The sequence below is a fragment of the Sinohyriopsis cumingii genome, chromosome 6 (genome assembly GCF_028554795.1).
Source record: "Sinohyriopsis cumingii isolate HCF-2022 chromosome 6, ASM2855479v2, whole genome shotgun sequence".
In the NCBI taxonomy this organism is placed as follows: Eukaryota; Metazoa; Mollusca; class Bivalvia; order Unionida; family Unionidae; genus Sinohyriopsis; species Sinohyriopsis cumingii.
The window spans coordinates 132165312-132183091 of NC_142966.1; the positions used below are offsets into that span (position 1 = coordinate 132165312).

The following is a 17780-nucleotide window of genomic DNA, read 5'->3' on the forward strand; positions in this document are numbered from 1 at the left end:
AGGACATCTTGCAATTTTTGCATTTCAGGAATGCCACAAGGTTTGTCTTTGGGCAAGTCGGCTTGTTGCAACAGGAGTTCTGCTTCGTTTCGTTGTTTGGCTCGGTCCGATTGTCGAATAATTTTCCAGGCTCTTTTCCATTCTGTCGTGTCGTTCTTGTTGGCATAGGTTCGTCCCACCACGATGGCTCGGGCTAAACACATCTGGTCTTGAGGGTTGTGAATTTGGACGAGGCTACGCTTAATGATGCGAAGCTCGTTCACCAATAACATCTTTTTGCGTCCAGTCCCTTGAGGAGGAGAGACGTGGGTCATGTCCAGTGTGGCTTTTCCATCGGTGATGTCAAACTGGTCATTAGATTGTTGCACGTGTTGAATTTTGTCCATGACTTTGGAAGTGGTCAATACTGCAGGGGTGCTAAACTCGATCCAAACAGGGGATTTCAAACCGTCGTGTTGTATGGAAAGTCTCAAGCGATCGTCTTCTTTGGGTTGACATTGTCGCTTGAGTGTGGTGAGCAAAGAATCCCACACCCCAGTGATGAACCCTTCTGCTTTCTCTAACGGTACTTCAGCCTTGAAATCTTTAAACTTCACTGTGTATTTGTAAGCCGTGGTTCTAAATTTTCTAGAGGAGCGCTTTTCCGTCTCTCGAATGGAATAGTATTTTTCAGGGTTGACTAAGGGTGGCGAACTTGGTTTAGAGGGTTTGAATTCTGGTTCACTCATGTCCTCTTCAAAATCACTGGCATGAATTTGTGCCAAGACTTCAGCCCTGGTACGAGGCGATAGATCACGTTTCTGCCTCTTACTTTCTTCTTCTTCTTTCTTCTCGAATGAATAGGATCGTTTCATCTTGAGTAGAAAACGTCAAATGACTCAAGTTTAAACACCATGGACTAATTTATAGTCATGGCAGACCAGCGTATATAAAAGGGTGTGTGTCTTGTCCTTTCACTATTCATTTCACTCTCTAACCGAGCACAACGATGGAAGAGACTAGCCAAATCGAACGTTTCATCAGAGCTTTGCGAGGGGTCATTAGAAAATTCTCTTCAGACCAGCCGACGGACTACTCTCCTTCCTTTCGAGATAAAAGTCAAGATACTTGCTATATCTGTCAGAAGAAAGGGCATTGGTCTTCAGAGTGTCCAGACCGTCAAAAAAGAAAAAAAGGGGCTAGAAAAGACAAAAGTCAAGATACCTGTTATTATTGTCAAGAAAAAGGACATTGGTCTCCAGATTGCCCAAAAAAGAAACAAGAGGAGTCAGAAGAAAAGAGGGATTCTTCAGAAGAAGAGAGGGATTCTTCAGAGGAAGAAAGCAGACAGGTGAAGAAAAAGAAAGAGGAGAAGAAAAGAAGAAGGGAAGAAAGTGAAGAGGAAGAGGAGGAAAAGTCTGTGACGGTGAAGAAATTGAAAAAACAGAGAGACTAAACAAGGAGAGAGAAGAAGTCTATGAACTTTTTAAAGTGTTCTGTTGTGAATTGTGAATTGGATTGCAACTATGGATAAAAGAATAAATTAATTATATAAGGTAAGTGTCTTTGAGTTATGATTTTAAAATAAGAAGCTACACTCACGCACCCATATAAACGTACTATAGGGGTAAAAAAAATTTTTTTTTTTTTTTTTTGAGTTATTGGCAATTGAAATTGTATTTCTTTTCGAGAGACGTGGGTGGCCCTGAAAAGGGCCTTTGGTTTTTTTGGTGTAAGGGTGAGTTTAAGCAATCAACTTTAACTGCCTTAAGCCTTTGCCACGGCCAAGGCCTACTTCTGGACTGCGTAATGTTGATGATGATGATGATTTGGTTGAAATTACTAAGGGTGGTAAGACAGGCTTAGTCACAGGGTTGACGTGTTTAGCTCGGGAAGGTCGTATTCTCTTCGGTCGTGATAAAGAAGTCTGATACATTTGTTTCAGACTTCTTAACTCCGCTAAAATGTCTAACAGTATCGTGACCGTTTGATTTTCACCCTCTTGTTTCTTTGCTGCTACTTCTTCTTCTTCTTGCTTTTTTCTTACCTCTTCTTCTTGCTGCTGTTGCTGTTGCTGTAGGAGAAAAGCTTGTTCCGCTTCCTTTTGTCGTTGTATAAATTTCTCCAATTCTTCTTTCTGACTCTGTCTAAAATTCTCCACTTGCGGTAATGAAGAAGGTGACGAAGGTTCCGGAACAAATTCTTGCGAGGTAAGAAAATCCACAAAATCCCAATTTACCTCTTCTGAAAGTAAGTCCGAGTTCCCTTGGGCGGTCTCCACTGCTGGTGCACCCCAATGGATCGTTTTCTGAGTTTCCGTCATGTTGAATCACTGTCGCATAGATTGACTGCACACAGGCGCTAGCGAATCTATATAGACCACGTGACGTCACAGACTGCTCTCTTCGGATTGGATGCGGGCTGACTGAATTTTGTCACGCGTGTTCGGATTGGTGAATGAACTCAATCCGTTTCAATCCTTCCTCTACCTATAAATAAGCGCAGTTCACTGCATTGATTCACCTGTTCTCGTCGCCTCAAGATGTGGACTACAGTTGAATCATCCACCCTTGTGTCTTCAATGATGTTTAGGACGGACATGCTCATGTATGTCCGGTCCAAGTGGACTGTTGTTGATAGGACAGATACTAGTCTATGGATGAGAAGAGTTTACATAGAAAGACAAGGATGTCTCAAGAGGGTACTTGTGTATGGACTTGCAGTTAGAAGGAGTTTAAGAAGAAGAAGAAGATGTGACAGATGCCATCTATGTTAATATTAATATTAACATAAACCCAAAGGCCCTTTTCAGGGCCACCCACATTTCTCGAAAAGAGAATGACTTTCGATTGCCTACCCCTTTTTTAAAAAAATCCCATGTTCAATTTCCCTTGACGCTATACAGTCCCACCCTGTTTAAATTCCTTTTGACGCTATACAGTCCCCTTTTTCTCCATGTTAAATTCCCTTGAGGCTATATGGTCCCACAATTTTTCTCCATGTTAAATTCCCTTGAGGCTATATGGTCCCACGATTTTTCTCCATGTTAAATTTCCATTGAGGCTATAGTGTCCCACGATTTTCTCCATGTTAAATTTCCATTGAGGCTATAGTGTCCCGGGGGGGGGGGGGGGTCTGTAATGTTAATTCCCATTGAGGCTACGGTATCCCCTTTCACTACTACTACTTCAAAGCATGACTACGATGATGATGAAAATGATGATGACCATACCTGATAAGCATGACCATCGAGATGATGAGTGGTGAAAATTATATTTCAAAAGCATACATGCAATGATGATGAAGATGAGGACGATACATGTTAATAAACATGACTGCAAAGATGATGAAGATAACGACGATACTACTTCACAAGCACGAGTACAAACTGATGAAAATGATGGGAATGACTGTAATGATGATGCAGACGATGATATTGATGTATCCTAAGCAAAGTAGGTTAGCACAGACTGGTGTGTAGGATTTTAAAGGACAGAACAATGTGAATATGGTATCCAATGTATAACTGTGGCAAATGAGCCAAATGAAATAAAAGAGGCAACTCTCATAAATGTTTATGTTTATGTTGCTTAATCCTGGAATACTTAAAACACTTGCGGATTGATTAGTGTCCTTCTGTCCTTTATTTTAGCTGTAATTGCTTAATTTATATTTCCCTTTTAGAAAGGTATCCTATTACCTATTACTGTATTACCAGTTAATTCTAGTGTAGTGATTCTAGTATGGTAAATCATATATATATATATATATATATATATATATATATATATATATATATATATATATATATATATATATATATATATATATATATATATATATATATATATATATATATATATACATAGTGTTCTTACATTTCTGTTGACAGGGTGAGTAAATGTGGGATGAAATATTGTTTCTTCAAGGCTATTGATGAATCCTTCTACAGAGTGTCTCTGGTCCTCAGCGACATCATAGCAGAACACATATGCATGCTGATAATAATAATAATAATAATAATAATAATAATAATAATGATAATAATAATCTATCATTATCAATGTTACCATTATGATCTTCAACACATTTTTGATGAGCGTCCTAAAAAGATTTTTTAAACACTTTCAGTACTATAAGTAAGCAGAAGTACGTTGTTTTGTCGAAATTGTCTCTTTTAACGATATGTTTTAACGCCCACAGGATTAACATCGTACGATCCGAAGTTCTACCAAAATGACTCTCGTGATATGAAAATATCGACTGTCAAGGTCTGGCAATTATTTCTCTCACATGATCCAAACCACTAGTAACTGAAATATTAAATATTCACAGATATAACAAGAAATAATTAACTTGGCTTCTTCAGCGATTCTAAATTGCCAATAATTAATTCCTTGATTGTGTCATTCTCTATGCATGCATTGACGGTCAGTTTATTTATACATGAACCAATCTTTAACGTTGAAGGTTGAGAAAAAAATATGAACTTAACATCCCTCACCTAACAGAAATGGGATATAACTAGAGAAATATTTCGATACTTTCCTAATAAATTTATTTCACTACTAAGGTTTTAATGAAGAATACTTATGCAAATGAGACTGTGCATACGAGTCTTGCTTTCAGCTATGATTTGCTATCACATGGACAAGTTTCTTCGACTGATAGAATTTTATAGTAGGTATTGACAATTTCTATCTTGGTTCATCAATTTCAAAGAGGAGAAAGGTTATCGCTCATGCTTTTATTTCCACTTCTCTTTGAATGTGTTATTGCCTTGTCAAATTTTATGTCTTGCGGATTAAGATTAAGAAAATGAAATTTAAAGACATAAAATATTATTTAAAAAACACTGTAAAATAGAAAGATGAAAATGTTTCGAAGGACTGATTCTTTACGAAGTATTTTCTCATTTGCTTACTCACTCGAACAACCCTGAACAAGGTATAAATAGCCCTTTCTTGATCCTTCCATGACGTTTTCAGTGTCTCAAAGCAATTTGCCCACTCATTGGAGTACAAGTCACAAAACTCGTCTACCAACTGGACGGGTTCCGGTAGAGTGGACAAGTTAGGAATGATAGTGCTCGACTCCTTGGGTTTAGGGACTCCAAGATTCCGAAGCCTGGAACACCGAAAAATCAACCAAACGAGAAAATAGCATATTTGTACATACAATATGCCCATCAAAGATGGATGATAATTTCATTCGGCACATCCAAAGCAGCAGATTGGCATATTACGAGAGTGTTTCGACTTAAAGTCTTAAACTATGTAAAACAAAGGAAGTGAAAACAACAATTTAAGTACAATTTAACAAACAATTTATTTAATCAGGATACAAAGTTAAATTTTGAATGGCACTTACAGTATTGTGAATTAAATTTCAAATAATCCTAAATGTCTTATGACAAGTCCAAAGGCAGAGATTGTTCAAAATGAATTCCATTAGTCTTGAATGTCCTGATGTACAATAGTACAATTCAGAATGTCTTTGAATGAATTCACAGTAAAATCTCAAAGTAATGTGTTAGTCCAGAAATCAAGGAACACTTTGTAATTCCAAGGAATAGCTGAAATAAAAAATTCCCCTTAAATTATATTTGGACACAACTGCAAAATTCTGATCAATGATTCCCAAAGACTGATATGAAACAAAAATAAATAACTGTTTACCAAATCTCTTTTATATACTTATTTCACTTGTCCAAAATCGCAATAAAATTTTCTTGAAAACTAACTGAAAATACCACTAACTTTTTACGAAGGTTAGTCCTTGAACTTAAAGTTTAGTAAACGTCTTGTTTACCAATTAAAATCATGCAAACTTTAGGTAAACAAAATTCCACTACCCTAAATCACGAACATGACAAAAGTCAGGTACACAATATAAATTAAATATACATAACACGAGATATTTTAAAAGTTCTTAATATGTGCTTTTAGTTATTACACTTCTATTCCTTTGAACCTATCAATGAATTTAACATCAATCGATAAAAACGTTTCATAAATTAACAGGAGTTGCACGTACAGCTCACGAGACGCATGCAGATATATGCGTTACATAAGACTGGTAAATGACAGTTACCTGAGTGTTGGAGAAGGAGAAACAATTCTGCTACAGAGCAAAGAGCATACCGTAAAATCGAGCACTCTTGTTATAGTCCTGTTTAAGAAGGGTTGTTACCTCCCTTGCGCGAGTTATTGTTATTTGTTAAATCTACTTCCGGTGAGCAAAAAATCAGATGAAATGACGTCTAACAAAGGAACCGCTGACCCGTACTCTTTTGACAAGCTATCAGTTTGTGAATTGAAGGTTTATTTAAGAGATAGAGGTACACACGTGTCAGACTTTGGGGTCATCTGCAAACAACGGGATGACACAAAGCCTGAAAGTGCACTGAGAACAGTTATGGGTTACAGCCATTTTGAAAAAGCCGCAACACGTTGGGGGAAAAGTCACGAAGCAGCAGCCAGACGAGTTTGTGCCAAGGACATACAAAAAACACACAAAAACTTGAAGCTGTATGGAAGTGGTTTAATTGTTTCGCCACACTATCCATACCTTGGAACAAGTCCAGATGGAGTTATAGACTGTTGTGACAAATGTTCAGATAAAAATGGCTTACTGGAAATAAAATGCCCCTATAAATCACAGGAAATATCACCCATAGAAGCCTGTAATGATAAAACGTTTTTTTTGTGAATTGGGTAATGAACATTTGCAACTGAAAAGAAAACATTCGTACTATTTTCAAATTCAAGGTCAGATAGGTTTGACTGGAAAAAAAGTGGTGCGATTTTTTGTGAGGACTCTGAAAGGTCATTCCACTGAACGCATATATTTTAATAAAGACATGTGGGACAACATGTTGCCTAGACTTATTTCATTTTACAAGGAAGCGGTAATTCCGGAACTATTTTCTGAGCGAGTGAACCGTGGAAAAAGTCTTCATTAAGGTGGACAGTGAATCATATTCATTTAGTGGCTTATATAGAAATTTGCATGAAAAATATATTGGTGGAGAAAATGAAATTTTGAATAAGGAATGCCATATGCTTTCAGTATCACTTTAACTGTAATATTCTAGTATGCATATGTATTTATCTGAATGTATATCAATATTTTCCATACTTATTTTTTTTTACATGTTTGCAGGAGTTTTTTTGCACACAAAAAAGAAAAAAGATTATGTATGTTTTTAATGTTATTTGTTTTGGGCAGTTGTTGAACAGTGGTAAAGGTAATTGCTTTTGGATCAGAAGATTTTTGTTTCCAGTTCCAGTTGACAAGTTTTGCTAGATGAAATTGACTGTCAACTGCTATAATCCACCAGCGATCTCATATACTGTACATCGAGTTTGTGAGATATGGTGGCCTAGTGGTTTAGGTCCTTGCCTCTGGATTGGAAGGTCAGAGTTCAAATCCTGTTGTGACATAAATCTGTCTCAGATTTAAGCTAACCGACTATAAATGGCTGAAATACTGTCCATTGGCCTTAAAATGCAAGTTGTACAACCATCTGTTTCATTTACAGCCAAAAACCCAACTTGTCCATCCACACAAATAGTTAAGTAAATGAACGAAATAGAAAGAAAGGAAAGAATATATTCTGACCAAGTATATATTTATTAATCTGAAATATATTATCAACATGTATTTACACTTTTTAACACTCGTTGCATTATGGAAGCTACAAAGTGTACTGAATAAACTAATTGTAGCGATTTTTCTCTCAGAAACATCAGGTTTTACGTCTGCCATTTTTGCTCCCCAAAATATTGTGAACAGGTCAATTTTATCTTTATTTATGAAGAGCATGCAAGGGGAGGTAATAAACCAGGGGAGATAACAACCCTTATTGAACAGGGCTATACTCTCCAAATCATATCAAAGCAAATATGCTACAATTCTGAAGTACATCGAAGATAACCCTCGTTTCGGAAGACCGCCGTCTGCGATTGGTGAGCGGGAAGTAGCTGCTGTGAAGGGAGCAATTGATGAAGATGTTCGATACACGGGTTAAGATATTTCTAGTATCATGGGTATTATTTTGTCAGATGTTTTTAATATCTCGACAAATTATTTGTAGCATGGAAAGATTCGTTGAAGACGGATCACGTAGTTGTTGAAGACCGACCTAAAAAATAAACTGGGATTGAATCGGCAATAACATCTACTTCCCAAATATCAAACATCGTGGACTTTTGAACGTGATTCTCACAAATGATGGACCTTGGATTTACGTTCATGGACCAGATTCAAAATAAAAAGTCTGGATCGGAGAAAACGAGCAGAGACCACAAATCGTGCCACGTAGACTGTCAGAAGAGGTTTATACGTATCATGCTTTATGCAAAGGGCACGGTCTTCCTGATACTTGTGTCTGACAAGCGTGTGTCAATAAAAATTTGTATAGCTACAAAGTGTTGCCCAAAGGAGCGGAACACACATGCACATGCACCTGAGGTATCCATCTACACCATGACAACGCACTAGAGCATAAATCCACTACGCTAAAAACCTCTTGAAGGAGCGCATCATCGAAATATCATTTATACATCCATGAGTAGTAAATGGGGTCACCCTAGCGACAATGGGAATTAGCATTACAGAGACCCCTGGGTCACTCTAGCGACAATGGAAATTTAACATGGAGAAAAATCGTGGGTCACTCTGGCGACAAGGGAAATTTAACATAGAGAAAAATCGTGGGTCACTCTGGCGACAAGGGGAATTGAACATGGAGAAAAATCGTGGGTCACTCTAGGGACAAGGGGAATTGAACATGGGGAATAGAGTTTGGGTCTGTCTAGGGACAAGGGGAATTGAATATGGGATATTTTTTTTTTAATTTTTTTAAATTTAAATTTAAAAAAAGGGTAGGCAATGGAAAGGCTATCTCTTTTCGAGAAATATGGCTGGCCCTGAAAAGGGCCTTTGGGTTTTCTTCTTCTTCTGCTTCTAATTTCTTCTTTTTCTCCACCAAGTTCTTATTTTATCTCCAACACTCTTTCTCTTCTTCTCTTTCTTTTTCTCCTGCTCTTCTTTCTTCTTCTTCTCTTCCTCCTCTTCTTTCTTCCTCTTCTCATTTTCTTCTTCTTTTTCAATCTTTTCGTTCCATTTGCTTATTCTTATTCTTTCCTCTTCATCCTCCTTCTCCTCCTTTATCTCTTTCATGACACCACTAATCTTGTCCTTTACCTTTTTTAAGTTATTAATTTCCATCTTTACACGATGGGGACTATAGGAATAATGGTCTTCAACCAGTCTTATTAACATCTGCTCCATCATTCCTAAGTTGTCTAAAACGTCTTGTAATGTTTGTATTTTGTCCATTTGGTTAGAAGCCATCTTCTTTTTTTATTCTTTGCAGAATGGTTTGAACGACGAATACTGTGGGTTCTTATACTTAAAGCGCGTAAGTGAAGGAAAACATCCCCCTAAAACGTAAAATTGATCTTACCTAGATCATGACCAAACAACGCGCGAACGTGAAGGAAAACATCCCCCTACTTTTTTCGTTTCATATAACAAAACCCAAACTATACTTTCTCATTTCATATAATAAAAACCCAAACTATACTCTCCACATACGCTAAGAAACAATAAACAAAATCCATAATCTACTATCCACACAATCTTACGTGAGCGCTTACAAAACCCAAACTATACTCTTCACATACGCTAAGAACAATAAACAAATCCATAATCTACTATTCACACAATCGTACGTGAGCGGGTACAAACACACAAACACAAACACACAAACACAAACACACAAACACATACGCTAAGAAACAATAAACAAATCCATAATCTACTATCCACACAATCGTACGTGAGCGGTTACAAAACCCAAACTATACTCTCCACATACGCTAAGAACAATAAACTAATCCATAATCTACTATCCACACAATCGTACGTGAGCGCTTACAGAACCCTAACTATACTCTTCACCTACGCTAAGAAACAATAAAGAAACCCATAATCTACTATTCCCACAAACATACCTTAGCTCTTACAAGCACCAACACACAAACACATACCCTCACACTATCTTAAAAAAAAGTTAGTGTTTATAATCACACTACTCTACCTACACACATTGGCAAATCGATCGTTATTTCTTTTCTAGAGTATTGGGTAGCCCTGAAAAGGGCTGTTTTTTTTTTGGAACTTCATGGACACCTGGTTAATGGTGGCACCTTCCAGGCCTGGCGCCACATACACATCTTGTCCCCCAGTTACTTTTTACCTTTTTGGGGGAGAGAGCAGAGGCAGGATATGTTGCTTCAGAATCCCAATTTTCGCTCTCTGGGATTCTGAAATTTCTTCTTCTTCTCTCCTTTTCCTCCTCCTCCTCTTCTTTGCATCTTCTCTCCTCCTCTTTGTATCTTCTTTCCTCTTCTTCTTTATATCTTCTCTCCTCCTCTTCTTTGTTTCTTCTTTCCTCCTCCTCTCTTATCCTTCCCTCCTCCACAATGGCTTCCGCGGCCAGTTCATTTAATATGCGCCTGGCATATTCCAGATGCACATGAAGTTCCAACAGTTTCTCCAGTCTCGTGTTCATTTTTGGTGTTGATCAATCAACAAGGGTAGCTGGACTGCCGAACGAGTTTCAATTTATAGTGAAAGCGCGGACGTGAAGGAAAACATCCCCTAAAAACATAAAATTGATCTTACCTACATCACGACCAAAAAACAACAACGCGCGGACCTAAAAGAAACACTCACTCACTTTTTATGCTGCCCATCACTATTTTAAAATTTTTTATAAATCACTTCAATAGACTATCCACATACGCAAAGCAATCCAATCTAACCCCAAATTTACACCTCAAACACCAAAAAAAAGACATCATTTTAATCTACTATCCATACCAACTTACTTAACCACTTACAAACACAAACACACAAACACATACACTCTCACTATCAATAAAGAGTTAGTGTTTATTTTCACACTACTCTACCTACACACATTGGCAAATCGATTGTTATTTCTTTTCTAGAGTATTGGGTAGCCCTGAAAAGGGCTGTTTTTTTTTTTTGTTTGCTATGGCATTCTTTTTAGTTTCTAAGAATGCGATGTCCTCTGAGGATAGACTTTCTGGCGATAGGTCTGCTTCTTCGGAAAGAGAAGAAGAACTCTTTGGTGTCGATACGACAATCGACAAAGCCTCTGTCAGCTTCAGGTTGCTGCTGCTGCTCTTGTTGTTGTTGTTGCTGCTGTCTCTGAAGTCTGTACTTCTCTGTCCATTCTTCTTTTTCCCTGTTCATTTCTTCTCTGAAGAGCTCTTCTATCAGGTCTTCAGTGATTTTTAACATTCTCACATTCTCTATTTCTTCTGGCTTCGGTATCAGACTGTGTCTGACCCTATGCAAATTCACGTAGGCTTCGTTGAGTTTAGCTAGTTTGGAGCACATCTTCTTAGGAGGATGAGTCGACAATGGATGGTTAGACTGGAAACAACCCGGTTCTTAAAGTCAAAGCGCGGACGTGAAGGAAAACATCCCCCACACGGTTTTTGAGTCGCAACGTTTAGTGAGTGTCATGAGAGGGATAGTAAGAAATGAAAGAGCATCAATCCAACATTCTTATAGCTAAACAAAAGACAAAGGCATTTTTTTTCAAAACACAACATTTTTTATTCAAAAATCACTTAACGCTAAACAACAACTCTAACATTTTTAACAATAATCCAACAATATAACATCAAACAATTTTTTTCAAAACACATTTTTTATTCAAAAATCACTTAACACTAAACAACAACAACTCTAACATTTTTAACAATAATCCAACACTAAAAGTTTCTCCACTAGGTAAAGAGGGATAACAGTCTTCCATGGTTTCTAGTAATCTAGGATGACTTCTCTCAAACTGTTGATTTCTATGGTATTATCGAATTCTGCATACAGGATGACGTTCACCGTTTCATCAGGGTCTCGGTCTTTAAACTGAATTTCCACACGAATCTGGCCGGATTTTGTAGGGTGGAAATGTCCCTCGTCGCTGCCTTGGTCTGGAGTGAAATCGAAAGCCCACAAAGCGTAGCCTCCTGCATAATCCTCGTACGTAATACCGTGACTGGTATTGGTTCCTAACTGTCCGGTGGCTTCGTACAGGGACAAGTACGATCTCAAGTAATTCTTCTTGGTAAAGTCAGGTTCGAAAGGTCGGGTACACAAGGTCTTGCCATCGCGACTGACTTCGATTTTGGACACGCCAAAGTGTTGAAAGTAGAAAGGATTTTTTTCGGCAGCTCCGTTGAAGGCTGTATTCTCGACGATACCAACGATCAAACGTTTGGGTAACTGTCCTTGGAACAGATGATCTTCGATCATGGATCGCTGTCCCTTGGGAATAGTGAAGGTTTTCACTTCCACGCGTCGTATGGGATACTTGGCAGTCGTTCTGCTCAACGTCTGACTGATGTCGTTTCCCACTTTAGGTAACACTTCCACACGGCGTACGTAGAGTCTGGCTTCTAGGATTTTGGTTTTGTAACCGTCACTATCAGCCATCAAATGGAAAGCGGCACTGCTACGATTCAGTCTCAGGCGGACATCCACCCGGTTCAGCAAATACTTTTCTTGCAACCACATGTCCAAATGCAAACGATCCATCAGTTCTAAACTTGTGTCGGCTCCCGTGATTCTCTTTCTTCGTTCTAGAAATCCATCATTGTTGTCTTTCTTTTCATCAGTTTCCAATATTTCAAACTTGGTAGGTTCGTCAGCTTCCCATACCACACAGGCATTGAGATGAGTGTTCTTGGCATCTATTCCGTACGTCAAGAGATTTTCCAGGTAGGCACGATAAGGGTAAGTATCCATGCTGCTACTGACCAGTTTGTTATTCAAGTACAAGTCCACTCCACTGAACAAGGAATGCATGAAATTGTTGACGGGAGCTACTGCTTCATCGTCTATAGCACCTCCAGTCTTATCTAGAATTTTGACTTTCAGGTACAAGTAACTGCTATTCAGATCGATGTAATCTTCGGGCTGTCCCTTGATTTCAAACTCGATGGGAGCGGAATCGGTCAGTGAGGAGACGGGGTGAAATTCCACCCACTGGGATTCTTGCATCGTCATCATCGTGGGGGGCATGGCAAACAGATCCAGTTCCGTCTTGGAACAAGCGCAAGATTCTCGGTGCATCATTTTTTTGTCTCTTTTCTCAATAATCGAAAACGTCTAAGTCTCGAACGGTTCTTCTTTTCTTGGCCTTTCTCGCTTGAAGTCTGGTGAAAGGGTGTTTTCTTCGTCGTCTCTTTCTGCCTTGTCCTTGCTGAATGCCTGACTCGGTAGCGTGCAGGGCATTTATAGGTGTTTCTCGTTGGCCTAAAATGTCTTTGCCCGCTTGCAGCAAGACATTTTTGCCTGCCCTCATGAAGGCTTCTTTAGGGTTTTGTTTGTCGATGATGACATTTTGGAGAAATTCTTTGCCTTGAGTCAGTGCCGCATCTTTCAAGGCGTGCAATCCGCGTGTCACCATCGGTTTCAACACCGGGGCCACCGAACGAAAGGCCGATTTTAACATATCTCCTAATCCGTGTCCTCGCTGTCGAGCAACCCCCCGGTACACTGGATACATAACTTAAGAATCGTGAGAGAACCGTTTCCGAAAATGGAGTTTCACCGTGACTTTTCCTTTGGTGAATGGAATATTTTGTCCCAGATCTCCTTTTATAGCAATGTTGACCGTGTCCAAATACGACTTGCTGACAGGCAAATAGTGAGGATGGACAAATTCGCGGTGGACGTGGTAAGTGTTTCCACCTTCCTCGTCAGCGCCCGTGGCAGAATCTACTTTGAAAGGAATGACACGCAGTAACGGTACGGAGGTGTGTCCCACCACGTTGTACTCCACCACATCGGAATACACGAACATCAAATTCAGTCCTTGGTTCAGTTCTACCGGGGCACGAAATAACTTGCTAAAAGACTCGTTGTCGTAAACGATGGGTAATTCGTTTTTCTTGAGCATGGCCTTTCTCATGTCCATGTCTCCGCCCAACATGTCAAACAATTCAGGACAAAATAAAATGGACACGATTTTACTTCGTTCAGATTTCATCAAGAAGCGACGAGCTGCTTTGTGGTACTCCATGGTGACACTTTTGTTGACATGCTCCAAAGCTTTCAGAAACACGACATTAAACCTGGAGGCTATGGTGCTGACCAAATGTTGACCACTAAAATAATAGCCTGGGGGAATGAACAAGTGATAGGTGGTGTACTTTTGATTTTGTGTACGGGTTTTCTTGTCATATTTGACATTGCTATCCATCCACTGTTGCATTTGCTCGTCATGAACTTCCACATCAAAAAAATTTTGATTGGGAAGGACATTGAGGACTTGGGTCGGGTGAATCATTTCTACTAAAGCCACTTCCCAATGGGCTTCGTGATCTAACTGGATGGCCTGAGGTAATTTGGCCGTGTAACAGCACAACGTGTTCTTGGGAAACACCTCCATGGAACTGTCACTGGGTAAAGTTAAGTAAAATTGGTTTTGGTGACTCATAATTCCAGAGTTCTGTGGCTGTCCGAGGGGTTACTGGACGTCAGAGGCGTGTCTCCGTCTACAATGGGGTTCTGGTTGTGGTTGAAGTGGTGACTGGCACTGGTACTAGACACAAGGTTCCCGGGGTTCCCGTTCGAGGTGAATTTCAAGGAGGGATTAGGAAGCAGGTAACCGATGCAACTGCTCAATAAAATGGTCCACAATTGTTTGTCTCCTTGTTGCAAACTCAAATTGGCGATGGCTGCCCCGATGACACAATACACCACGAAGATTTGGCAGAAAAAGACGATTTGCGTTTTAGGCACACGTTCTCCACACCACACCCACAAGGGTTGTTTTTGTAAATCTTGCACAGAAGAACTGGGTGAAGGAGGAGTGGTCGACGTAGCTGCGTCTGTGTGAAAAGGCATGATGGTCACTTCTTTTTATAGTCGATGACTTGCGAAGCGTCGATCCAAGAATCAAAACTGGGCGGATATCCTTTCCAACGTACTTTGACTTCTTTGACACGTCGTTTGCCCACTTTACGGGTTCTGCGTTCGAGAATGCTTTCGATGTCGTACACGTCGTCTTCTTTTTTGGTGACACGTTGTAACTCGGGCAAATAAAACGTTCCTTTGAGCACTTCTCCGTTCATGTCTTCCAATTTATAGACGGCAGGATGACGGCCATGCACTCGTCCAGTGACGCGAAACAGTTCGGTCGTCCAGTTAGGTAAGTAACCTTTGTCAAAAGTGCGTTTGGTTTTGCCAATGCGCACCCAATCTCCTACGGCCAACTCTCCACTTTTCTTGGGGACAGCCCTCGTCGGGGACGTACCAAACAGGCGCTCAAACACCAGCACTTCGTTGTCGGGAGTCACGTCTTGCGGGGCACGTCCGATGCTTCGATGGTAAGATTGGTTGTACGCTTGCACCAGGTGCGGTAAGATGTCGATGTACTTCAGAGTGTGGTGATGCGTAAAATATTTCCACATGAGTTCTTTCAAAGTGCGTTGAAAACGTTCCACGATGCTGGCTTTGGTTTCGGGATTCTCGGTGGTAAAAAAATGAATGTCACGTTTCTTTAATTCTTTTTGGAAAGCTTGGTTCAGAAACTCGGTGCCTTTGTCCGTTTGCCATCGAAGAGGGTGACGACCGCTTTGTTTCAACACCCGTTGCAGGGCTCGCACTAACTCGCTGCTCGATTTGGAAGTCAAGGGCACGACCCAGGCAAATTTGGAAAAGACGTCGATGACACAAAACAAATATTTGTAGCCACGATTGTAGCTGGCCAAATGAGAGACATCGGCTAAATCGGTTTGCCATTGATGATCGATGCCTTCCACTCGGGTGCGACTTCTGGCAAACTTGCGTCGAATGGGTTTGTGTAAAATGTAGGTAGCTTGTTCTTGTAACCATCGTTGCACTTGAGGTAAACGGAGACTTTTCAGTCGCGTTTTGGCAGCACGATACAATTTTTGAACTCCTGCGTAACCTGCAGGATGGGAGGGATCGTAGTAAATGCTGGCTAAGACTTTTTCCATTTTTTTGTGTTGGTTGGTGTGTTAATAAGACACCCACTCTTGGAGGATGATACTCTTTTTCTCTTGGGGTATTTTCTTGGATTGCAATGCTTTGCGTGTGCGGCCAGCAATAGGTGTCAAAGAGGAGAAGGATGTCTGAGCGGGGAATATAGGTTCTTGTTTCACTTCTGTCTTCACTTCTGTCTTCACTTTCTTTTTCTCTTGTGAGGAAGAAGGGGTGGCCATCATCTTTTTAATCCATCCAATTCTGGAGGTAGGTGGTGTTGTTAACTTGCGTACTTTTTCTGGTGGAGTTTGAAACCCTTCCTCTTCTTCTCCTTTTTCTGTCTTGGTCACGGGTACTGGTGGTACTGGTACTGGTACTGGTGATGGTGCTGGACTTTTCATCAAGGTCTTAAAATCTTTCAGAGTGGGGAGAGCTGTTTCGTCTAAAGCTTTCTGGTGAAAGAGTTGCAGTCGTTGCAAGAGTTGACCGTACTTTTGCGATTTTTCTGTTTCGGACAAATCTTGGCGATCCATCAAGGACTGCAATTCGTGTTGTAACTGGGACATCTCGCTCAAATGGGGATTGGGAGGTAAATGCGGGGTGTGTTGTTCTTGCCAACGATGGTATTCCATCCATCGTTTGTAAGGCACTAAAGCTAGTTTTCGTCCTTCCATGGGGTTGTCAGGGGTCGATTCTGAGATCTTGGAACTTCCGAGGCCTTTTTATCTTGCTCCCATCAGTCCTCCCAACATAGTTCCCAAGACTCCTTTCAGTATGGGGCCTAACAAGAGAGGTAAAATACCTCCACGTTGCACTAACATCTTCTTTTTTTGACGAATGGGAATTTTCTTTTGAACCATTTGGCGAAGAACGTGACGATGTTTGCCTAAACATTGTTTCTGGTGTTTGGACAAAGGGATCGTGCCTTTCGAAACGTTCAAACAACATTCGCACACGGTATCGATGACCTCTTTGGAAGCTGTTTGAATGAGTTTGTTTCGTAGGGGTGGAGAAGCTTTGGACAGGACAGATAACATGTCCCCATGTTTGGCTAAACGTGGTGGCAGTCCTTTCCTTTTCTTTCCTTGGGGTTTTCTGGAGGGTGACATCTTTGAGTCTTCAGGAGCACCAAAAAACACTGATACCCGACTTGGTCACAGGCCTTTTTTATACTGGAACGCGTCGCCACTGATTGTCTTTACGTCGTATTAGTTTGAGGACAGGCATGACACGTCGTGCAGGGGTACGTAACGGACTAAATCGAGCTAGTTCTTGCTTGGACAAATCCAGTAAACTTTGTAACATGCCCGATCTTTCTTGAACTTTGATTTTGGGAGAAGGTACTTTGTGAGCAGCAGCCACTGCCACTAAATTGGAAGGTCCTGCCACTGGGGAAGATCTTTTGGGGGTCATCAACGGAGAAGTTCTTGGTGTGATCAACGTTTCCAAGTACTCTTCAGTTCTGGGTGTCATTAACGGAGAAGTGGACAAACGTGAAGCTGCCGGAGACGCAGTCACCGCCGTGGCAGGTCGTGGTTTGCGAGTGTAAGGTTGCGTCCTGGCCGAAGTGCCTCTCTTGCGACTAGTTTTCTGTGGACTTTTCTTTCTCTGGGGGCTTCTTTTCTTTTTCCGGGGTGGTGGTGGTGTCTGGTCAGAGGAGGGTCCTGCCACTGGAGACGTTCTCCGTGGGGACCTGGTCTTTTTCTTCTTGGGGCTTCGTTGGACTTTTGTCTTGGGTATAA

At 40.4% G+C, this 17780-nt stretch overlaps 1 protein-coding gene across 1 annotated transcript in view; it reads right to left on the bottom strand.

The window, feature by feature from the left end:
* LOC149797997 (uncharacterized) overlaps window positions 1–17780 on the bottom strand; it is a 54007-nt gene that overhangs the window by 22861 nt on the left and 13366 nt on the right. The window contains exons 5-6 of the mRNA XM_089963064.1: window positions 4908–5106; window positions 3858–3977 (exon numbers count right to left, since the gene is read on the bottom strand). Of these exons, the coding sequence (XP_089819190.1) occupies window positions 3858–3977; window positions 4908–5106 (319 nt within the window). The remainder of the gene's footprint in view (window positions 1–3857; window positions 3978–4907; window positions 5107–17780) is intronic.